The sequence below is a fragment of the Gracilinanus agilis genome, chromosome 1 (assembly GCF_016433145.1).
Source record: "Gracilinanus agilis isolate LMUSP501 chromosome 1, AgileGrace, whole genome shotgun sequence".
Lineage (NCBI taxonomy): Eukaryota > Metazoa > Chordata > Mammalia > Didelphimorphia > Didelphidae > Gracilinanus > Gracilinanus agilis.
Genome location: NC_058130.1, coordinates 342,667,205 through 342,691,729, shown reverse-complemented (window position 1 = coordinate 342,691,729; position 24,525 = coordinate 342,667,205). Strand labels below are relative to the sequence as shown.

General features: G+C 38.1%; 1 protein-coding gene across 1 annotated transcript in view; it reads left to right on the top strand.

Moving 5' to 3' along the window:
- The window catches only part of WDR41 (WD repeat domain 41), an 84,762-nt gene extending 63,735 nt beyond the window's left edge, over window positions 1-21,027 (top strand). Inside the window, exons 7-13 of the mRNA XM_044657706.1 lie at window positions 459-521; window positions 2,625-2,735; window positions 7,200-7,384; window positions 10,546-10,667; window positions 11,848-11,936; window positions 13,174-13,307; window positions 20,665-21,027. Coding sequence (XP_044513641.1) covers window positions 459-521; window positions 2,625-2,735; window positions 7,200-7,384; window positions 10,546-10,667; window positions 11,848-11,936; window positions 13,174-13,307; window positions 20,665-20,817 — 857 coding nt within the window. The 3' untranslated portion in view covers window positions 20,818-21,027. The remainder of the gene's footprint in view (window positions 1-458; window positions 522-2,624; window positions 2,736-7,199; window positions 7,385-10,545; window positions 10,668-11,847; window positions 11,937-13,173; window positions 13,308-20,664) is intronic.
- Window positions 21,028-24,525: the final 3,498 nt, after the last annotated feature.

Here is a 24,525-nt window from a genome sequence, read left to right as displayed (position 1 = left end):
ATATATGTATATATATGCACATCTTTAGATCTTTACACACACAAACACTAACATTTAAAATTTCTTTTTATTCAGGCCCTCCTCACAGAAGGCATCATCCAGCAAACAGTTCTGTAAATGTAGAATATATCTTTTGTATTTCTACTTCTCAGTTCATTCTCTAGAGGGGAACATTCACAAGTTATTCTTCTCATGTTAAATCTGTAACTGAATATAATGTTCTCTTGGTTCTATTCGTTTCACTGCAACTCCTTTTTTCAAGTTACAATCAATTGTGATTGCTCAGGGTCACTCAGCCAGTTTGTGGCAGAGGCAAGACTTGAACCTCGATTATCTTCTCTTCAATGTCATACTATCTCTCCCATTTTCTTTATGTGAAATAGAAGTGAAGATTGATGTTCTCTTTTAATATGTGAAGAAAATAATTACTTGCCTTTTGTTTTTTAATGCTTTTGAAGGGATCAGCACTTTGATTGAGTTACCCAAGAACTGTGTTGCAGCAGCAGTTGGCAAAGAACTGAGTGAGTATTTGGCCCACCTTTCTTGTTGTTCATTGTTTTGTCTATTCCTTTTCCTCATCCTTTCTTCCTCCTTCTCCTTCTCCTCTTCCATTCTGTTGCATATACTGTAGCCATTAATAGTTGTACAGGCTACAGGAGCAACTAGGGGACTGAGACTATTTCAGAATAAGTTTTGTTGTTTTTTCCCCCTGGAATGACTTTTTCCACTTAGTTCCTTGTGATGAGCCATGTTAATTGTGTTGCTTCATGTCAGTCACTCAACAGGCATTTATCAATCCACTTTGTGCAAAGCACATTAAGTTCTGCTTATGTAGGTCACTCAATATGTAATTTGTCCATAAAAGTCATATTCAGAAACTCTATTGAGCATCTCAGAGTATTTTTAGGACTTCTGGAAGCAATATAGTACTTCTTTTCAGGTCCTGTTTTTCTTTTAACTTATCAGATAAAGTATTTCTGCTAAGGTTTCATAGAGTAGTGAATAGAGAGCTGGCCTAAGAGGCCAGAAGACCTGGGTTCTATTCCTGCCTCTAATGTATACTAACTGTGGGACCTTGTGCCCTTAGGTACAGAGCAAGAGCCGATTTGCATTGATAGAGATGTTTTCTCACATAGAAATTCCTGCTATCAATGATATCAGAAATCTAGCATAGATATGTTTCTAATTATTGCTTCCTATTTTGAAATTGTTCATGTTAAATCGGGATGTTTACAAATTGGGATTTTCATGTATTTTTACTAGAGAATTCACTAGCAACAGTGAAGCCAGAAGAAAGGAACAAAAAGACTGATTCAATAGGCACATTTGGCTCTTATCTTCAGCAGTAATTTTTAAGTCAGGGAACAGGAATGAATAAAGCAGTTGTAATTTGGAGCAGTAACCTGAGTTTTTGGAATTAGCACAATGAAGAAAGTCAGTTGAGGGCATTGTTTGTTTCATTGATTATGGATTTCAGGCTGGGAGTAGAACCAAAGGTAGCCAGCGTAGATTAATATAGAGAAATCCTTGATTAGATGAAAAGGTATTTCGGTGGATGTCCTAGAGAGGAAAAGGTAGAAAGTTCTAAGGATGAATTCTCTTAAAATCTTTGTTATACATGGAAATAGGTTTTGAACTATGATATGTGTATAATCCAGTGGAACTGCTTGTCAGCTTCGGAAAGGGGGGAGGAATCATGAATCATGTAACCATGGTAAAATATTCTAAATTAAAAAAAGTCTTGGCTAGAACATTCCATTAGTATTTTGAATGATATCATCAGCATGAGAATTCCCTTTACCCATACAAATTGCAGTCCCCTCTAGATCTCAATAACTGGGCTTCATAAGTACTATGAGCAAAACCAAAATTCATTATTTAAAGACTAACCTCTGGTGATGAAGCTTCAGACTTAGTCTTTCTTCAGGTGATAGATGGACCTTTCATACTCCTTTATTAGAATATGAACTATTTGAGGGCAGGAACTACTTTTGTTTTTGTCCTTTCTTTATATCCTGATCACTCAGAATAGTTCCTGGCACTAGAAAATGCTTTATAAAGACTTTTTGATTAACTTTGTTAGAGGTCTATTCTTAAAACTTTACCAGCTTGATAGGCTCTTCATTGTTTGTGCCTCTGGCTTTGCCTTCAGGAATGCAGAATCATTTCCATAACCCAATTAATCATCAGAGTAGGACTTTAATGGAGAAAACAAATATTACATCACTTTTCTTGAGAATTTGGTGAAAATATTTGGAAAAAAAAATCCCTTTCTTTAGAGAGGGAGTTAAAAAAAAGTTTTGTATATGATATTCTACATTAGTTAACATATAAGCAGTTCCTTTTAACCTTAGGTTCTTGGGGGCAGCTAGGTGACTCAGTGAATAGAGAGTCAGGCCTGGAGACAGGAGGCTTTGGGTTCAAATTTGGCCTCTGACATTTTATAGCTATGTGATCTTTGGCAAGTCACTTAACCCCTGTTGTCTAGCCCTTTCTACTCAAGGCAGAAAGTAAGAGTTTAAAAAAACAACAACAGAAAAAGTAGGATTACTATTTGATCAGTAATTGTATTTTATCTTCCTTGAATGATTTAATCCAGATCCTTTTCACTTTTTTCTTTTAAGTCATTTTTAGATTGATAGCATCTACAGAAGGATCCTTAGGCTGGGATGTTCAGGAGGTTAAACGCCTCCTTGATCACCAGGATAATATCCTCTCATTAGTTAATATCAATGGTAAGTTAATCATGTATATTCTTTTTTAAACATATATATGCATGTATACACATGTACACATATGTGTGTTATGATACTAATTTTTATATATATTCAGGTTCTGGAATTCTAATTATTAAGGTAATGATTATAATGACTATAGAAGGGATCAGCAGCCTATTTTAGGCCTGAGGGCTTTTAGTGGTCCTGAGTGACTACTAAAAGGCTTAAGACATGGGCAGTGGAGGTGGGTGAGGGAGTTGAGAGGAAAAAGGAAGAATAAAGAAAAATTCTCAGATGTCACTCAGCAGTCATACTTCACCACTGGTTCTATAATTTGGCCCATTTACAATCAGGATTTATTTCCAGTTATACAAGTTTTGAGAAAAATTAGTGCTCTAAGTTTAAACACTCCTCAAGTCAGTGACCATGGTCTTCTGGTGTAATCCCCTGGAGGATATTATCAGTATGGCATTAAATTTCAGGTGAAGAGCTACTAAACAGGGGCATCTTTATGGCTTGGGAGATATGGACCTGCCTTGGAAATATATTAAACTTCTTATGTGGTCTTATTGTCCCCTGAAACCCTTCTTAACACCAGCTGGCCACCTCTGAGTTCTGGGAAGTAGCCCATCTATTCTCTGGGCAGGCTATGTGTAGGAATATGGCCTCTGAAAGGAGACTTTAAGATGGGTATTGGAAATATACAGATTTGTGGTGTAGCATAGGAATAGGTACAACATCAAAACAACCCGATCTTAGCAGTAACAGATCACTTGACCCTTTTAAAACAGAAGCTTTTATTTAGCCCCTGAGATAATGAGAAAAATGACTTTGAACACGAACTGTAGCTGCAAATTCAAGTACAAGGTATCCCAAAAGTTTGCACTAAGTCTCTTGGGACACTGTAGTTTTTTTCATGGGTGCAATATTGAAAATATTAATAGTCATAATTTGTCTTTGCAGTCACATTTTCACATCAGGGTAGTTTTCTACCCACTTCAGGGTTCCTTAATCTCACTATTTGTAGAATTTCAAACCCAAACCTAGCCAGGGGCCAGACTGCTTATGAGGATGTAATCAGTGGCAACTATTGGAAGTTTCCCTTTGTTTCTTGCTAGAGAGAACCTGTTTTTGCCCTAGGAATTTTCCCTTTGGTTTCTAGCATGGATGATAACACTGGTTAGCAGGTTCCTCAGGAGATCCCGCTCCCCTGAGCCTCCCGAGTGGATAGATCCTAAGTCCTTTGTCCCCCGGCTAATGATGGAAGCACAACAGTGTTATGGCTCATTACACTGGTCATGCAGAGTTGTCTTTTTTTTAAAGCTCTGAAGCCTTGCTATTGCTGAACCAGCCCTGTTACCTAAATCAAGTTGATGAGATGTTACTGATGTAGGCTGCTCAATCCTATCTTTCTCTTTGGATGTGTGATGTGCAGAGAAGCCTGTAACAGTATAATTGAGAAAGCATTCTTCATACGCTTCCCTGCTACATTCTTTATTTGAGGAAAAATGCAAAATCAAAAGTCTTTTTTAAAAATTATGACCGGAATTGCAGAAAATTCTGGATCCTTTTATTTAGCAGTCTCAAGTTTAGACAATCATGCTATATATAAAAAAAGGTGGCAGCTGACCAGGTCCCTCGTTAGAAAGATAACCATGAATGAGCAAATTGTCTTAGCTTTCAAATTTGAAAACAATTTGCTGATGGTATTAATTCTTTGTCAAAAGTCAGCTAGTTACTGCTTTTCAGTATTACACTACGGCATCTATAACCTTGAGAAAGGTGTCTTGTGAAGGTCAGTTCCTCGCACTGCTTTCATTCCTCTTTCTAGGATTCCCTAGTACCAAGGGAAATGGTATTGGTTAATGACCAACGGATTTGTCAATAAAGTATCTCCTAGGACTTAGAGCATCTGAAGAGGAGACCACAAAATAGGTAGATCCACCTCCAAGAAAGTAATTAGAATTGCTTGGTTATTGTGAGTATCTTAATAGCTTCAGGTGTTCTTAAATCTCATTCAGTATAACAAATATTAAGCACTTACTTTGTGCAGGACACTAAAATATAATACCATTGTAATTAAAAATATGAGAATATACATTGTGAACCTTTCCATTGTGGAAAATGTAAGCAAATATTGGTAGTCTTCTGTTAAGGGGAGCTGACTGTAGCTTTCAGGGATTTCTGCTCTTTTTGCCTTGCTCATAGCCATGCCTGAGTTATATAGTGACTTCACCCTCCTTTCTAAGCTTTGAGACTGGTGAAATCAGAAATGACTAAGAAAAAAAGAAAAGGTTTGAGTTTCTGAACATATCAATTTATCAAGGAAAGCATGCTAATTCCATAACATATTGGGACTGGGCCTCCTCAGCTTGGTACTGGATCCTAAATATAGGGGGAGGCAGATTTTAATGCTTTAAAAGAAAACAATTAACAGTTAAAAACCAACTTACAAAATTAGGACATCTAATTTCTATTTGGAGGAAAAGTGATATATTTTCCAATGTGAGAGATGGGGAAGAGTAAGTTTCAAGCAAGTTGAGAGAGGGCAGAGCCAGCAGGTAGGTTTTTCCATATGTGAGATAAGATGTGTCACTAAATTCCCATTAGCGAGCAGGTAGAATTTATAAGAAAATGAAACTTGTGTCTCAAAATGGAGTCTGTTTTACAAGATGGATTCAGTTTGGTTCCCACAGTTCCCACCATTGTCTCAGCTTTTTAGACTTTGTTCCCTAAAGTGGCACTCTTTCATGAAACCTTTTCTGATGCCACCAGATGCTGGTGCTTCTTCCCTCTGAAATCACCTTAAATTTGCTACATGCTTACTTTTATATATACGTGTGTTTCCTTCCATATATGCTCTTTGATGGCAGGAATTCTTTCATTTTAATCTTTTGTGTCCTTAGTGCCTAGTACAATGCCTGGAACGCTTTGGGGACCTTAATAAATGCTTGCTAATTTATTGATATAATTTTGTTCTTGTGAGAATAGATTCCACATAGAAGCATTCACATTGTGACTTTTGACTCTATAATAGAGGTTGTTTGAAAATTGTCAAATTTCAGGCTAGGAGTATAAATAATACACACAGTGACAATAACAGTTAGGATGCCAGCTTTCCTTGTCAATGAGAAATTCCAGCTGGATATTTAGTACCTTATTTTTGTTGTATAGACATAGAGCATGTCATATAACATACTGACCAATCATGATTCCAGATGACCTCATGCAGTAACCCATCTCCTGACTGAGAAGGACATGGCTATTGTGTGTGTGAATTTGTTTAGCTTGTTACTATGTGTATTTGTTACAGAAGTGCCCTTTCTTCTTTTCAGAAGAAAGGGAGAGATGGGAAGGAGAAAAATGTGTGTTGAAAAAAAAATTTTTAATTAAAAAAAGAACAACACAATGTCATACTACTCGGAGAACAGTCCTGTACTATAAGGTTTGGCTGTTGGTTCTGAGATTTTGAAGTTAAGAAAAGGATCATTTTGTATAGTTTGTATAGTTTCTCATAGTTCAGAGGATCAAACATAGAAAAGAACTTAAGGGATCATATTTCAGACCCCTCATTTTACATTTCAAGCTGAGATTAGTGATTTAACCAAGGTCACATAGTAGTAAGAATCAAAGGTGAGATGTGTAAAAAATAAAATTAGTATAAAAATGATAACTTTAAAAATATTATGGTTTTATAAGACTTATTAATAGCCATTAGAAAATGAAGCTATGTGCCATTCAAGCTTAGTCAGTTTAAAAGGCGCACTGTTGCCTGCCATACTGCTGGATTGGAAGCAAAGAGAAAGAAGAAGCCCAGCCTTTCAGTTTTATCCTCATGTCTACATCATTTTGTAAGTACAGGAAGCCTGTGGGCTCATGGGAAATGTAGTTCAAGGACCCAAAAATTTCCAGTAACTCAGATGTGAACACAGGTGCTCTTACTCTAGATCTGGAGCTCAAGAGTATGGCTGAGAAAGAGGAGAGAGAATAGGATGATAGCCAGAGGGGATTGTAAGATCCCCTCTATAAGGATAAGGGAGACTTGAGCATATTTGAAGGTTTAATTGATAAGAAGAGGAGCAACTAGGTAGCTCAATGGCTAGAGTGTTAGGCATGAAGTTCAGAGGACTTGATATCAGATCTGGCCTCAGACACTTCCTAACTGTGCCATTTAACTCCAATTTCCTAGTCTTTATTGCTTTTCTGCCTCAGAACTTGTATTGATTCTAAGACAGAAGGTAAAGGTTTAAAAAGATAGATAGGAAGAGGTTGAAGATTAGAGAGAGGATGCTGATCAAGGAAGCCAGTCTTCTCAGACCTAAACAGGTAAGGATTGAATTTCTGCTAAGATAATATTTTGTCATACTGGATGACCAATTTTCTATGTTTAATCTGCAAGGCATTATCATTGATTCCTACATTTTTAGAAGAAGCTTACCTTCATTGGTGGTGGCTAATGAGGCATGTCTAAATTCTGCCTAGATTTGAGCTTTGTCACAGGCTCCCACGTTGGGGAGCTAATTGTCTGGGATGCCTTGGATTGGACAATGCAAGCCTATGAATGCAACTTCTGGGACCCATCTCTACAGCTGGATACACAGCAAGAAATCAAACTCTGTCAAAAACCAAATGAAATTTCCATTCATCATTTCACATGTGATGAGGAGGTAAAAACCTGCAAAGTAGGCCATAGATCATAGATTGAATCCATTTGATCCAATATCTTGCCTTAGGTTGTTTAATCCTTGTTTTATACATGAAACACTGAAGCTCAGGGTGTTCTAGGACTTGTCTAGCATCACATAGCCAGGGTAGAATTGAACTTAGGCTTTAGGCTTCCTTCCACTCAATATAAACCTACTTCTTATATTAGTAAAGATCTTGGGTTTATATTTTCATTTTAGTCTTTTATTAGGTATTATCCAAAAGTTCACTTGCTGAATATCAACTTTTGCCTCAGGACGTTCTGAATTTTTTAGGAGATAACAGCTCTAGCATGAACTAAGCTTTAAATATCTATTATAATGCCATGTTTTTTTTATTTTCAGTTCCTTACTCCTTGGCGAGGAAATTGTTAAATGACTCTGATTTTAACTTTAAAATATTGAAATTTTTGACTTGATTATATTATTTCACTAAGATTTGAAGTTACTATTTAGCATCCACTCAAAGCATATTCTAACAAGCATTTGTATGAATAGGGATTTTAAGACAAAATGAAGTTAGAAACCTCTGAGCAACATCTGTCCCCCCATGGGCTCAGTTCTAAGATTGGTCAGCTGATGGGAGCGCTTCCCTTTGGCTCTGGAGTTGAATGTATCCTGTGGTCCTAGGGCAAGTCAGAGCTGATTGCTATCAAGTCACCAAATCCTGCCTAGGGTCTGAATGTTTCATCTTCTAGCTCCAAGGACAAGAAAATTTATTTTAAGGAGAAAAGACTTCTGAAAGACTATAAGACAAAAGAGGTGACTAATAAGATTTTTGTTTTTATTTTCTGTGTACTTTTTTCTCCATTTTCTAAAAAAGCACTTTATTTTTAGTTACATATTATCTTTTAGTTTAAAAATGTATTTTAAAATTACCACAACAGAAATTTCCTAGGGACTTGTCCTATATTACCTAATTTTCTTTCCTTCTAGAGACATTTTTCTGTATCATCTTTATTTTTTATCTTGCAAGGGAATTTTACATGATGATGAGTGGTGGATAGTAGGTTAAATGCAAGCCTGAAGTTTAGGGACTCTTGGGGGCATTTGTGAATTTCTGTGCTATCTTGTACAGACCCAGGCTCTGAGTTTGTAGATGCAGAGATATTCTGTCCTATCAAAGGGAAGTCTCACCAGCCACAGTTTGATCAACCACCTTCACTTTATTTATAATCATATTTACTCAGAATGGTTCTATATCCTATATGTACGAATGTTGGGGTAGCAATATTAAGGAACCTCTTGCTTTGGCTTTTAGATAAGGGAGCAATGGGTGGAGGTCAAGGTACATGGTACAGAAAACCTTGGTGAGTTTGACTTGCTGTGACCTAATTAGCCTTGTTTATTCTTGGCTTAGCTATGGACTCAAAATTCCCTGAAATAGTGTGAACTCAGGCAGCAAGTGTAGGGCAGGCTGTTGGGAATGACTTCTGTAAAGCTGCCTTCTTGGGGACTCTCTTTGGTCAATTAAGGAAGAGGAAGATGATGCTTTAATTTTTTTAAATTTCTGAACTGAAACTCAAAAAAATAGTATCTCTAGATGCACAGCAAGACACAAAAAGAAGATTCAGTATGAAATCATGAATCTCCAGTTCATATTTTTGCTTTTTAAATAAAACTTTTTATAATAAATTCTACATTACTTTCAGAATTGTCCTGCTTGTCTGCTTCCTTCTGAATTTCCTTCCATTCACTTCTGTGAATTTTTAAAAGTGTTACAATGGCCCTCTTTTTGTATCAATATTGCTAATCCTCCCTTCCCCATTTACAAACTGCAGGAAAGAAGGAGGAAATAAAAGGAGAGAACCCTTTTGGAATAACTAGCCATAATTAAGCAAAATATCCACATGGTGGCTGGGTCCAAAAATTTTTGTTTCTGTACTTTGTGACTATCAGCTCTGTCTGAGGGTGTAACATGATTCATCATAGCTCTTTCAGAGGCATATTTGGTCCTCACTCTAGGACTTTCTCAGGGGAATCCTCCACTCTTGCTACCTCTTCAGACAGAGGGCCTTGTAAGCTATGTTTGTCCAGTCTCAGGTCATGCTGAGAAACTACCATTAGTTGACACTTGCTTTGCTGGAAGGGGTCCCCTTTCCTGTTGCCTTTGTGTCTTTTGCTGAATTTTATGATTTCTTAGCACTTTGTGTACTCATTTTAATCAGTTAATCATGAAACGTTTATTAAGCACCTGGTTTGTGCCAGGCACTGTGCTAAGTGCTGGGAATACAAGGAGACAAAAGAACTTCCATGGGGAAGATACCAAACAAACAGATTTACAAAGCAGGTTATATACAGGATAAAATAGTATTCATTAATACAGGGAAGGCCTAGAATTAAGAGGGGCCGGAAAAGGCATCCAGTAAAAGATGAGATTTTAGTTGGGAGTTAAGGAGGCCAGGGAGGTCAGTAGATGAAGTTGAGGGAGACATGTTTGGGGAATGGCCAGATCATCCTCCCAATCTACTCTGAGATTTGCATTTTATAAATGAACAAACTCACCCAAGGTAAAGTGCTGAATTATCATCCTTATCTGGCCTGCAGTGGTGGGTGTTCACTTAAGCTCTGTCCTTCTCCACCCCAACCCCAAATTATCTCCTGTTTTACTTTATGTACAACTATTTGCATGTATATTTACTTTATGTACACCAATATGTTTGTACTTTGTTTTCCCATATAGAATATCTTGAAGGTAGGGACTGTTTGATTTTTGTCTGAATCCATCAGTAGGAGCTTAATAAGTGTTTCTAAGTACCCAAGGTGGGATTTGAACTCATGTTGTCTTACACTCTATTGATGCTGTCTCTTCTTGCAGCATATACTGAAGTGTCCCAGTCACTAGTCCCTGCTCTTCTTTTCACTGATAATGTTTTGATAGGAAGCATGGTTGGGATGGTGACTCGTGTGACATCTTGGAGCTCTATTTATATTGACTTCTCCATTCTCTTCTTGGAAATGTTTTGAGCTTTCCTCACTGTTCTGACATTTCCCCTGCCTTCTGAAGACCACAATATCGTGGGTTAAAAGAACAGAGGTAGGGAAGGGAGACATCTCTTCTACCAAATACTAGTTTTATGTCTATTTTTAAAACCTGTTTCTTATACTTCTTTGTGTGTGCCCAGTATCTGTTTGCTGCTGTGGGAAGGGGCTTATACGTGTATAACCTTCAAATGAAGCGTATGATTGCCTGCCAGAAAACTGCACATGACTCCACTGTCCTGCACATTGTCACACTTCCAAACAGGTATGACACATGAAAAAGATGCAAGATATCCAGGGGCTCCAATGTGATTGGGGTGGGGGGGCAGGAAGAAAATTTCCCTGTTTGTAGGCTTGATGAATTTTTTTCTTTTGGCAGTGGAGACTGCCACATCATTTCCTCCTCTAGGATCTTTTGAGTAATGTAACTAAATATACCAGGGGCTTGATTGAAAATTATTATATAATCTCATTGTACCTCATTTAAGAGGGTGAGAAGTCACCAAGCTCTTGGATATTTAAAAAAAGCTTTTAAAGGGAACATCCAAATGTATTTACTATGCTTCTTGTCCATAATAATGCCATGCTTGTGTTTTAGCTTTTACATAGAACAAAGTGATAGCTTATGGATCTTAGTGATGATTTTTACTCCAAGGCTGTTTTCTTCTGACTTTACAGTTCTTAGAAGTGCTATTATTTTCCACACAAGTAGGATTTGGTGAGAAAATGGGTGAGGGAGAAAAGAGTTAAGAGAAAAGAAAACTAATTATAAAGGGATGACCAAGATGACTGAAATTTTTATTGTTTTTATTTTTTTAATTTTTTAAAAAAAATTTTCCCATGGTTACATGATTCATGTTCTTGCTCTCTCTCCCCCCACCTCCCCACCCCCCCAGTAGCCAACACACATTTCCACTGGTTTCTTCCTGTGTCATCGATCAAGACCTATTTCCATATTATTGATAATTGTTCTAGGGCGGTCATTAAAAGTCTACATCCTAATCGTGTCCGCATCAACCCATGTGTTCAAGCAGTTGCTTTTCTTCTGTGTTTCCACTTCTGCAGTTCTTCCTCTGAATGTGGGTAGTGTTCTTTACCATAAATCTCTCAGAATTGTCCTGTGTCATTGTATTGCTGCTAGTACAAAAGTACATCACGTTCGATTTTACCATAGTGTGACTGAAATTTTTAAAGTGGAGATTAGAGATTTATGTGAAGCCCAATTGGCTATACTCTGTCTACAGAGTAAAACTTAAAATGTTAGCTAATATGATTATTATTTTTCATTGGAAAAATATGTTTGATGATCATTTTAGAGTATCCATTCAGAAGTGAATAGGAGCATCCTCAGATATATTCCTAAGCCTTCTGTTGTAAATACTCATGCTCTGCATTGAATAACTCAGTGGTGCTCTGTCTATATCATGGTCTCTTTGTTCTGACAGGCAGTTAATCTCTTGTTCAGAAGATGGCAGTGTTCGCATTTGGGAGTTACGGGAAAAACAGCAGCTGACAGCTGAACCTGTGCCAACAGGTCTGTTCTTCCCCCAAAGAAAAAGTTTCTTACCATTTCTTTCATTCCTTTGAAAAAATATGAAACTGAAGAATGAAAGAGTTCATTAATAACCACACGAGGCTAAAAAAGTAAACTGCACCCAAAATAGATTTTAAAAGAAGAAATATGTTGGTTGTATTTGAAGTTGACACCTCCAAAAATAGTAATTGCAAAATTCTTTGATTTCTTTCTAAATGTTTCTTTATATGGTAACTGCTTCATTGTGTTCACCCCATTGCAAATCAACCAGAATTATTACTCTGCTGTGAGAGAAAATTGTTACTTTCTGGAAGACAGGCCCAATAATATGATTATTCATTTTAGTACCTGTAATTCTAATCAGTATAAGTATAGAATTTGTATTTGGATACCAAATCTAAGATGTTCCTCAACTCCCTCTCAATGGCTTTAATTAGTATTCATTTTAACATCTTTTTATATTGCACTTAAGCTTTTCATGATATGCTCACTTGTCACAATAAAAAAGGCCATGATGCTGGGCCCTTCTATTTTCAGTATGAAAACAAAAACCTGGATGAACTTGGAACAGTTTAGTTGCTGGTGTGAAAAATATTTTTGACCTAGGAACCAGAAGCTTGTCTGTCTGTGCAGTTTTTGTTGGGTTCCTTGCCTACTTTACATACTTTCCCCAAGTTTGGTTTATTTAAATCTGAATGTGGCCTGCATTCAATTTAGTTTTCCCACTTTATAGCTATGTATTTTTTCTCCTTTTAAAGATAGCTCATTATATTGGAGAGACCTATATTGGCAAATAACCTGTACCTAGGTCTATATGCTATTTCATCCCCCATTTTGTCACTAATAGATTTCTTGAAAGTTACAAGAGTCTGAGTTGGGCTCAGTGTAATTAGAGACCCTTCCCATCCCTGACATAAACCTGTTGCCTAGTTTCCATTCTTCATCTTCTGTTTATAATCTTTATGCTGCCAGTTTGGGATTATTTGGAGGACAACTATCCAGTTTGTAGATTGTCCTCCAGACTTTTTCTTTCCTCTTTTCCTCCTCTGTTCCACTGCCACCAGGGGGCGGGCTGGGGAAGCAAACAGGATGAAGCTGACAGGTTTAGAAACAATGAGTTGTTGTGGTTATATTTTCCTTGTTCTTCCCATCTCATATTACTACGAACTTATGTATGTGTTGCCCAACACCTTCAAAGATTCCACTGGCAGGCTATAATGATTTTATGTCTTTCCAGGATTTTTCAACATGTGGGGATTTGGAAGGGTGAATAAATCAGCAAACCAGACCATCAGAAAACCACAAGATAATGCCACTGTGTGTTCCTTGGAGCTTATTGGTGATTTAATTGGACACTCATCTTCTGTAGAGGTAGGTTTGTTGTTGGTAAGAAATGGGAAGGTGCTACAGAAAGGGTGCTGCCTTGGGAATCCAAGGATTCTTCAAATTGCCACACATGTATGATCTGGGGCAAATCACTCAGTGTCGGCCCTAGTTTTCTCATCAGTAAAAAGAGAAGGTTAGATGAAATTATCCAAAGTCCTTCCAGCTCTAAATGTAAATATATGGTTTTTGTTTTTCTCCATTCTCCATTTTTACATTGCTCAGTGCTGCTCAGTAAAGACTCATGTTTCATCTTCCTCAACCTTGATCTACTTATCTGAAGGCTTTGAATGACATCTGAATTTCTAAGACAACAGTATGTTCACAGTCTGTATTTGGCCTTCAAAGGGATCCAGTTTAAAAGGCAGGCACTACAAAATTCCAGGATTCAAATGGGCTGCTTTCTCATGTGGCTTTTACCTTTCTCTGTATCCCTAGTATATAATGTAGTACATGGAACATAGCAGGTGCTTAGTAAATGCTTTTTGACTGACTCACTAAATGAAAGCCAGTGTTATAATACCAGATAAGAAGACAAAGCCAATGAAATTTGTGTGGAATTGGGAGAGGGATCCAGAACCCTGGGTTCAGAGCAACCAAGATCACAATACAGGTGTTTGGGACAAAGGAACGTGAAGACTTCTGATGTTCTTCATCAGCAGTCCCTTTGAAGCTCCAAGAATGAATTATTGGAGGTATAGGATTATATATAGTTCTGAAGTTTTATGTCTTACTTAGATTTAAAGCCTTAAGAGATTATAAACCCAAACAGTTGAGAACCTCAAACTATTCCTGAATGAGTTCTGTTTATAGTTCTAATGAGAATGATCACAGAATATTAGGGATAGAAGAGAGACCTTAGAAATTCTAGTCTGATTCCTTCAGTTTTACAAAGTAGTAAACCAGGCCCAATGATGATCAAGAGTTGTGCTTAGAGAGAACAGGACTGGACATTTCTGTGCTTTTCCTTTCTTTGACTCTCTATTCTTTCTTTCAGTCTTTTTTTCTTTCACTTTGTTTGTTTTCCTGCCTAGACTGAGATGGTGTGTCCTTCTCAATGATGGGTAAGGTTATGAGATCTGAGGGCTTAAAAACAAAACAAATTTGGGAACTGGGCCCGAAAGGTTAACAACTGGTCCAGGCTGCAAGCAGCAGAGTTAGGATTCAAACCCATGGCTTCTGACTCTTAATTCATTGCATTTTCCTTTGACTGCACCTTCTGAATTTAAGAATTACCTTTGTTTTGGTTGTAATTATTTACATTTATGAAAATATTGACTGAGAGATATAGTATTGATAAAATTCTAATTTTAGGAAATTCAAATCTAAAATGATACTTAAATGTATTTGTGTCCACACTGAAATAGGTACTTATCCCAGAGGCACTGCTCAGACCCTAACTATGGCTTTTTTATCCAATGTGATCTTTGCCCATGTGTATTTAGTGTCCTCTCCTGCCTCCATCTCCAACATTTAGCACAGTGCTTGGCATACAATAAGTACTTACGAAATGCCTGTTAGGGGGCAGCTGTGTAGCTCAGTGGATTGAGAGCCGGGCCTAAAGATGGGAGGTCCTAGGTTCAAATCTGGCCTCAGACACTTCCTAGCTGTGTGACCCTGGGCAAGTCACTTGATGCCCATTGCCTAACCCTTACCACTCTTCTGCCTATTGATTCCAAGACAGAAGGTAAGGGTTTTTTAAAAAAAAATGCCTGTTAGGAGGCAGCTGGATGGCTCACTTGGTTGGGATGGGAGATCCTAGGTTCAAATCTGGCCTCTGAGACTTCCTAACTGTGTGACTCTAGGGGCAGTCATTTAACCCCCATTACCTAGCCCTTGTCACTCTTCTGCCTTGGAACCAATACAGAGTATTGATGGAAGGGAAGAATTTTTTAAAAATGCCTCTTAACAGACCAACTACTTTAGAACATCCTCAGTTTTGATTCCTTGATTCACAACCTTTTGGCATTTCTGGAAGAACACTGGTATTCAAAGTTAGATTTTTGTTTCTGGGAGCAGCTTGGGATCTTTGAAAGTATTGTGCACAGTTCCTAGATACATTTCAGCCTGCTTTTTTTCCTCTTTCAGTTCTGTGTCTGGCTTGTTGTACATATGAAATGCCTGTTCAAAACATATACACCAGTAGACCAAATGATATTATGCCTTGTGTTGAGGTCAGAATGTTTAGTTCAGACAGAGAGTTATAAACATTGACAAAAAGGTGTGTTAATGCAGTGTTAAGTATTGAGTTTGATCATCTTTCCCCCTTTGTCAGCAGTGGCAAGGAATAACTCACATTCTGGATGTGTATTAACTTTTACGATACCAGTTAAGCTATCATCATTTTCAGCAAATTCTTAACAGACCATCTCCTATGTGTAAAACACTGTACTATATTCTAGGGATTCAAAGAGGCATAGGATATGACCTTTACGTTAAGGAGTTAGGACATTTACATAAAAAATTAAAATAGAAGCTAGATTTGCCAAGTGTCAAATGAGAGGTATAGACCAAAAGTATTATATGACTTTAAAAAAAATTTAAACCCTTACCTTCCATCTTATAATCAATATTGGTTCTAAGGCACAAGAGCAGTAAGGGCTAGGCAGTAGAGGTTAAGTGACTTGCCCAGGGTCACACAGCTGGGAAGTATCTGAGGCCCAGGACCTCCCATCTTGAGGCCTGACTCCCAAACCACTGAACTACCTACCTGCCTCTACTATACAACTTTAAAAGAGGGAGTAGTTTATTGTAAATGGAGGTAATCAAGAAGAGGTGGGAGTCATAATAGAGGAATATAGAATATAGAATGTAAGAGCTAGAGAGCACTTTATTTTTTAAATTAAATAATTAAGAATATTTTTCCATAGTTATATGATTCATTTTTTCTCTCTCCCCTCTTCCCTCCCCACTTCCAGAGCTGACAAGCAATTTCACTGGATTATGCATATATTATTACTTAAAACCTATTTCTACATAAGTCATATTTGTAATAAAGAGATCTTTAGTAACCAAGCGATAAATCATATGTTTTTCTTCTGCATTTCTATTCCCACAGTTCTTTCTTAGAGAGCACTTTAGATATCATCTAGTCTAATCCTATCATTGAGCCATGTGCAGTAGATAGAGTGCCAGGGCTGGAGTCCTGAAGACTCATCTTCCTGAATTCAAATCTAGCTTCAGACACTTATTAGCTGTGAGATCTTGGACAAGTCACTTAACCTTGTTTGCCTCAGGTTCTTTATCTGTAAAATAAGTTGGAAAAGGAAATACCAAACCATTCCAGCAAAGAAAACCGCAGATTGGGTCACAGAGAGTTGGACCTGACTGAAAAATGACTAATACAATGCTAATGACATTAGCAGAACAAATGCTAATAACTTCCAAACCTCTGCTTCCTGCTCTGTCCTTTCAACTTTCTTTCTTTTTTTTTTCTTTTAAAACCATACCTTCTATCTTAGAATCAATACTGTATATTGGTTCTAAGGCAGAAGAGTGGTAAGGGGTAGGCAATGGGGGTCAAGTGACTTGCCCAAGGTCACACAGCTGGGAAGTGTCTGAGGCCGGGTTTGAACCTAGGACCTCCTGTCTCTAGGCCTGATTCTCAATCCACCGAGCTACCCAGCTGCCCCCTGTCCTTTCAAATTTTTACCAGCTTCTTGCTGGATGTTTGATGTTGCATGGATGAATTGAATTGAGAGAACATTTATTAAGTGCTTACTATATGTCAATCACTGTCCTATGTATTAAGGGTACAAATTCTAAAAACAAAGACAGCCCTAGACTTAAGGAGCTTTCATTCTCATTCTCATGAGGGAGACAACACATATAGGGACGCTTTCTTCCTGGAAAGTTACAGGCCTGGTAAATGGGTCTGTAAGGGTATAGACTGGCATGCCTTATCCAGGAAAACCCATTGTTCATGGTTCCAGAATTTGAGAATTGAGGAAGAAGATCTGAAGGCAGGGAAGGAAGTGAAGCATTGCTTACTTGAATTAGTGGTACAACAGAGGCAGTCATTAATCCAGATAGGACTCAGAGGTGAAAGTTCCTTCAGGGTATGGTTCTGTCATCTCAGTCTGAACATATTTCAAGCCAAACTCAGCCTGCCTTCCCCAGAATCAGTTCACTCATCAACTTTCCTTGTTTCTACTTCCATTATCCCATTTACCCAGGTAAGAAACTTAGAAATCATCTTCAATTCATCCTTTTTTCTTTATCTACTGTATTCATCACTAATAATCCTATTATTCCTACAAAATTTATTTCTCCTTTTCCTTTGGATTTGTCCAGCCCCTAATCTGCTCATACATAGATTATTGTAATAGTCTCCTGTTCTCCCTGACATTAGTTCCCTCTCCACCCTTTAACACTACACACCAGTATTTTTATTCTAGGAGAACCTTTCCCACTTGACCCCCCCCAACCCCCCAGACACATGGAAATCCAAGTTGTTCCTCCAGGAGGGTTTCTTGTCCATTCCACCTCAGTTTGCCCTTCTTGATGTCTTACAGTGTTCTGTGCCAAAGAATTTAGCCCTCCATTTTATGAGACCTTGTATTTTGCATTCATTGTTTACTATGTAAGTCACGTTTACTCAGCTAGATTATAGTAAATCTATTTGATTATTATTTCTGCACAAGTATAAGGACTTTCTAAGTTGGTGACTTTTTGAAGGTATTTATACTCTAAAGGCAATATGGCTGCTAGAATGGTTGCATTGGTTCAGCAAAATTAATGTGTAGAATTCTAGAAGCCAATAGGTGGAGAAGGGATTGATATCTACTTGTTTTTGACCTAAGCTATATGATATGGATAGAAATGCTATTGGAACAAGAGGTGGATAAATAAGCAATTAAAGTCCCGAGATTACTGATTAATGGCTTTCCTTTGGTCCTTCAGCTTTTATGTTACTAATTTTTTCCCCACATTTCTCTGAACTTTTAAACCTTTTCATTATGACCTCTCACTTGGACTTCAACACAATTCCTGGTACATAGCAAGAGACGAATAAATATCAGTTGGCTATGACTATGGCTGTTGCAGTAGTCATCTCATTGGCGTCCTTGTCTCACATCTCCCCTCTCCACTCGGCTGCAGCCATTCTCTTGAAGTCCAGCTCTGATCATATCACCCTTTGCCCCTAGCCTGGTCTCTCCAGGATCTGGCATAAAGTCCTCTGTGGGACATTTAAATACCTTCCCAACCAAGGCCTTTCTTCCCTGGCCGGCCTCTAGCCTTACTCCCCTCTACTCTTCGCTGCAATCCAGCCACATTGACCAACTTGCTGTTCTTTTTACACAGCACTTTTATGTTGGCTTTTCCCCATGACTGGAACAAGGGATTTCTTGTGATTTCCTTCAAGATTCTGCTAAGATCCTGCTTTTTTGAGGAAGCCTTTCTAGGCCTCCTTCATTGTCCTTTTCCCCCTACCTCTCAAATACCTTCTCTTCAAGATTGCCTTTCAACTCTTTCCACTATATCTCTCTTGTGTGTACAACGTGATTTACATGTTTGTAAGGACACAAGTCTTATAAGGGTAGCGTAGACTGCCCTCCACGAGGGCAGATGTAAGGGGGCACATAGATGCATTCTGCCTTGATTATGCAGATTGTAGGGCGACATACCCTCCGAGGGAATCCTGAGACACCCAAGAAAGTGGGGCCCATGCCGGCTTGGTTAAGGATAGGTTTTATTAGGATTAATTAGGTTAATTGGAAGAGTTTACTCACAAGAGGCCAGTTGTCCAGGGAGGCAGAAGGACATAGTAAGATGGATTCCTGCACCAAGCCCAGGCCAGCTAGTATATGGAAACAGAACAAAGACGGCACAGTGCCACGGATGGCAGAGTTATGTGCAAATGTTTCTCATGGGATAGAAATGTTATAGGAACAAGACGTGGACATGTAAGAAATTAGAGACCCCAGATTTAATGATTAGTGGCTGGAGCTTAAAAAATTAATAGTTGGATCTTCTTTTGCTGTTTACATTTACTCAAGGTGGTTTACATTCTGTATGGAGGGCTTAAGTCATGTTCCCGGGCTCTGGCTTCCACCATACAGTTTTGCCTCCCCAATTGGAAGCTGAGCTCCTTGAGCATGTTTTTGCCTCTCTTTATGTCTCTAGCACTCAACACAGTGTCTGGCACAGAGAAAGCATCTAATAAATGCTTGATGACTGGCTGACTGCCTGGCACATGCCTGGAGCATCAAAGGCCCAGCAAAAAGCATTGCTAGACTGCTCAGGTCAGCTCAGTCCCTCATTAACTGAATGACTTTGGGCAAGTCACTTACTCTCTCCATTTTTTCCTTTACTCATTTTAAAAATGGGAATAATGTATTACCTACATGAGATTGAGGAATTTCAAAGGACAGGAATGAAAGATACTCCCGGGGAAATGTGTGATAGGAAAAGAAGATGGATCAGTCACATGACAAGGCTGAGAGATGACAGGTGGACAGACCTATCTGGTCTGTGGACAGGGACCCCACTGGTATCTTCACATTATCAGGAGAAAGTGAGACAGGCCTTGAGCATGTCGGGTTGACCCCCTATAGTGACCTTATTGGAGGCTCTGGATGAGGATCCCACATAATGGACAGGCAGGCAGGAACAGTTTGTGGTCTACATTTTTGGAAGAAATGTCCAAATTAATGCCATCAGTGATCCACTGGAGTGTTTCGTAGTCAAATAATGTCAACAAACTTGTAGAGGTAGCTTTTATTCATTTAAGAGAACAGACTTTTTCAAGCAGTTTAGCAGCAGCCATTTGTACAAAAACAATGGGTTAATCACAAGATCCTTATCTAGTCATTAAAGCAAATCTAGTCAGACCTCTGTTTGGCAATACATTTTTTTAACCAATTTCTGAAGATTAGAATATGATCAAATACTGAAAACATAGAGAATACAATGTAATCTTTGTTAAAATCAGAAAAACTTTCATAATCTTCCAGTAACTCTGGTTCATAATTATGAACATCAAATGTCACCGAAATGTAGTTGTGTCAGTCCCAGTTAATAGAGAAGTCTGGTGAATAGAATTCCATGTCTTAGAGACATGTAAAAATGAAAATAATAGTTAAAAATGAAACAGACTTCTATTTTCACATCTGAAGTTGTAGAAATATATTCTTATACAATATGTGTGATAAACAAAGTACTGTCTTTCTCCTTTTAGCTTTATTCCCTGAAAGTTCCCTGAAGTCAGGCACCATGGATTTTCTAAACTTTGTCTCTCTCTCAGCACTTAGTACACAGTAGGTGCTTAATAAATGTATGTTGAGTTGAGTTCTCCTTACCTAGTATTATGTGCTATAATTGGTGATTTTGCTTTTTATTACAGATGTTCTTATACTTTGAAGACCATGGACTAGTGACATGCTCTGCTGATCACCTCATTATTATGTGGAAAAATGGAGAACGAGAGTCAGGATTGCGCAGTTTAAGATTATTTCAGAAATTAGAAGATGATGGTGATTTGAACCTTGGTTTCTAGTTGTGTTGAACAAGGCATTCATGTACATGAACTCTGAATATCAAATATGGGTTAAGAAGCATTTTAAGAGATATCTGGAAAACTTTAACATATTCATTTTCTACAAAATTTTAAAATGTATTTTTTCCCAACTGGTGCATAATGTTTTGTTTCCACTGTTAAATCTGTATTCTCTGGCCCTGTAAAGAGTGAATACATAATATATAGAGATACCTACATATGTATATGTTGTGTATGTATATACACATAAACACATCTATTTATGAGAGAGAATTTGTGTGTGTGTGTGAGAAGGAAAGAGAAAGGAAGGAGAAGGAGAGGGAGGAGGGAGAGGGAGCACCCCTCTGGTGAAACCGTTTCCCCTGAGAACTGCACCATGTGGTCCTCACATGGCTTCTGAGGTGATCCCACTGTCACACTCAGAATCGCTGAAGAGGCTTCTCTGACTTTAAAGAAAGTGAAATCTTTAGCTGAATCTCACAAATATTAATACTTCTTTTAAAAATTTGGACTTAAAACAAACCCACCCACCCAACAAACCCAAGAGTCATTTACAAAAGTATGGAGTTAATTAAACTTCTGAACTTTTCCGTGTCATTTATCCCTGCTGAAATTTCCTTCCATTACAAGGGCAGTTCATGAAAAGGAAGTAACCAGCACTTTGCCTGTTTTTTAAGCATTTAGGGAAATTGAAAAGCATTTGGTCTAGTGGGAAGAGCCCTGGCCTTGGGAGGCAGAAGAGCCTGGGCCCCGAAACTGCTTCAGGTGCTTTCTGGCCGTGGGACCCTGGGCAAACAGGGGTCACTTCAGATGGCCATTGTGGTCTCTACCAGGATCTAGAATCCTGTAAACTTGCCTTTAGGGAATTCAAATGTAGTTAACATTTTTAAAATGACACCTTAGAGAATTTGAAAGCTTCCATAGAGGTGCCTGAATTTAACCTTGGGAGCTCTAGAGATTTGGCCGGCCTTTGTCAAGCACAATGATTATCTTGAGATGACATGGAGGCGATTCTGCGTTTTGAGTTTCTTCTTTTTTCAGAGGAGTTCGTGGGGTGGAGGGGAATTGGGAGAGAAGGGAGTTTGTGGCATTAACTCAAAGGGCTTCCTAGAGATGGATTAGATCAATGATTCCCAAAGTGGGCACTACTGCCCTCTGGTGGGTGCTACAGTGATTCAGGGAAGTGGTGATGGCCACAGGTGCATGTATCTTTCCTATTAATTGCTATTAAATTTTTTAAAAGATTAATTTCCAGGGGGCTAAGTAATATTTTTTCTGGAAAGGGGGCGGTAGGCCAAAAAAATTTGGGAACCACCGATCTAGATCTTAAAGATCACCTCTTCAGCTCGCTGCTTTTACAGGTAACGAAGCTGTTGACAAACCTTGCTGGCTCAGAATGGTGGGGAGAAACCGGTGTATTCTGCCTCCCACACAATCACATTGTCTCTAAGTACTGTCAGTACTCTGTAGGGCTGCTTTGAATTTGTTATGGAGAGAAATGACTATGTGAAACTTAAAAAGCCATTTAAGCATAGTGGGTTTTTTCCCTCCTTTTGACAACCAGGCCTAAGTATTTAAATCAAATTCTATGTTCTTTAGCTTCTAAAATCCAAATGAACATAAAACCAATTGGGATTCTGTGTGTTGGGTTCCCCTTCCCCCCCTTTCTATGGATTTCAGCCCAATGCATTATTCTAAGGACTTGGTTTTAACCAGAATTGAAATTAAACTGAAAAAAAAAATGTCTTTCTGCACTTAGTGTGAACTGACATAAGCTGTTACTGGCTTGATTGGTCCTGGAATGGAACCTCTGTCACATCCTCCCCCTCACCCCCATCCCCCAGCCCAGATGTTTTAGGACAGAGAGCTGAATCAGTAAAAAGCAGAATGATTTGGGACAAGGGAATTGCTGCTGATAGCTTAACATTCAACAAGCTAGTCGTTAATGAAGGACAGAGGCTCCCATTATTCATTTTTACATGACTCAGAAATGAAAGTTGAAAAGGGGCTTCATTTATTCAATGACTACTAATATTTGATCATGTTATCACCATACATTTTAGCCTAATTGCCATGGCATTAGATTACCTCTTATCCTTACTTCCTTAGTCATTTTTTCAGAGCTAGGATTGAGGAGGGAATATGGAATCCACACATTTAAAAAAATGGGAAGGATTAATTTAAAAATTTTTTAGAATATGATTACCTTTGTTCATGCCTTTAATTGAACTCTTCAAATACTTTTTCTTCCCTCTCTTTTGTTTAAATCAGTCTTTACCTGTGTCAGCTATCAGAATAATTATCTTAAAATCACATAATTTTAAGTTTGGAAGTGGCCTATCTACCAAAATCTTCAACTTCCAAAGGAGAGAGATGGGCCCTGAAAGGTAACAACAGCCTTTTTTTTAGGCAAAGATAATGCCAGTTTTAATTTTACTCAGAACCCTAAATATATATATATATATATAAAGATTGGGTCCCCTGGAGTAGTAATGATTGTCTCATCTATAAAACTGAGACCCATTATCAAAAATCTGAAGTGAAACAGTGGAATTGGGCCTATAATGAATGTATCCTAAATCCACAGGGCTTGTACTTTAGACTTGACTTCTTGCTGACACTCTGCCTGGACTTGGTCAGTCTTTTTCTGGATGTTTCTAAAATTAATGCTTTCGTAGTTCTCACAACAGGTTTCTGGTTCCTTTAGGTGGAGAAGATGGAGATAGAAGCGCCAGGGTTCCCATCATGGAGATAAGAATTATCCCTTAAGGGTAATCTTTGAGGAGGAAATGATTCACTTTGGGAAAATATGAGCTGTCCTTGCTGCAATGTCTCTTCTATATTGCTGTCCAGCCTCAGGGCTGCTTTACTTTCTTTTTATGCCAGTGTAAAATTAAGTCTCTCTTGTCAGGAATAAAGTGTTAAGGGCTATAGGACCCTGATAAGTTGTGTAAAATAAAATGTAAGCTCCTTGAGGGCAGGGACTATGGTTTTTGGGTTAATTTTTCCAGTGCTCAACAATGCAAGTGCTTAATAAATGTTCATTTATTCTAATTATAGAATCATCTTTAAGGGCTTTAAAAACAATAAACTTTCTAGTAGGAAGGAACCTCTTATGACCTGTAAGGTCTTCGCTATAAGCAGGAGGAGTCACTAGAAGAACTCTCAGGGGCCCTTTTAGCTTTTTGGGTTTTCTAAATACAAAATATCTCCCTATTACTGACCAGATTTTGCTGAATAAATTCTGAGTTATGCCATGAATGAAAGGCAGTTTCTTCAAGTCTATCTGGCATCCTCAGCAAATTACAGAGGAACTGATAGACTAATCACTGTCCCTGGTTTGCTAACTTTGTGTTTCCAGAGTATGTGCTCTGTAGATATAAACTGGTCAAACATAAACTTTCTATTTTCAATATTCTATGGATCAAATAATTTAAATTGCTGGTGAAAAACATGAAGATTACCCAGCATAACTCAGGAGAGCCCCAAAGTGAGTTTGGGAAGCAAAAGACCCCTAAATTTGTGTATGTCTCCCTTGCAATGAATCTTATCCACTGCTATGTTATCTTTTAAGGTTTTGAGGAAATAGCTGATTTTTAGACCTGACAGATTGATTGCAGCTTGACTTATGAATACATCACAGCTCATTAATTGGGCTAGTCCTACATTAATTGCCAGGAAGTGTTTGTGTGTGTGTGTGTTTTTTTT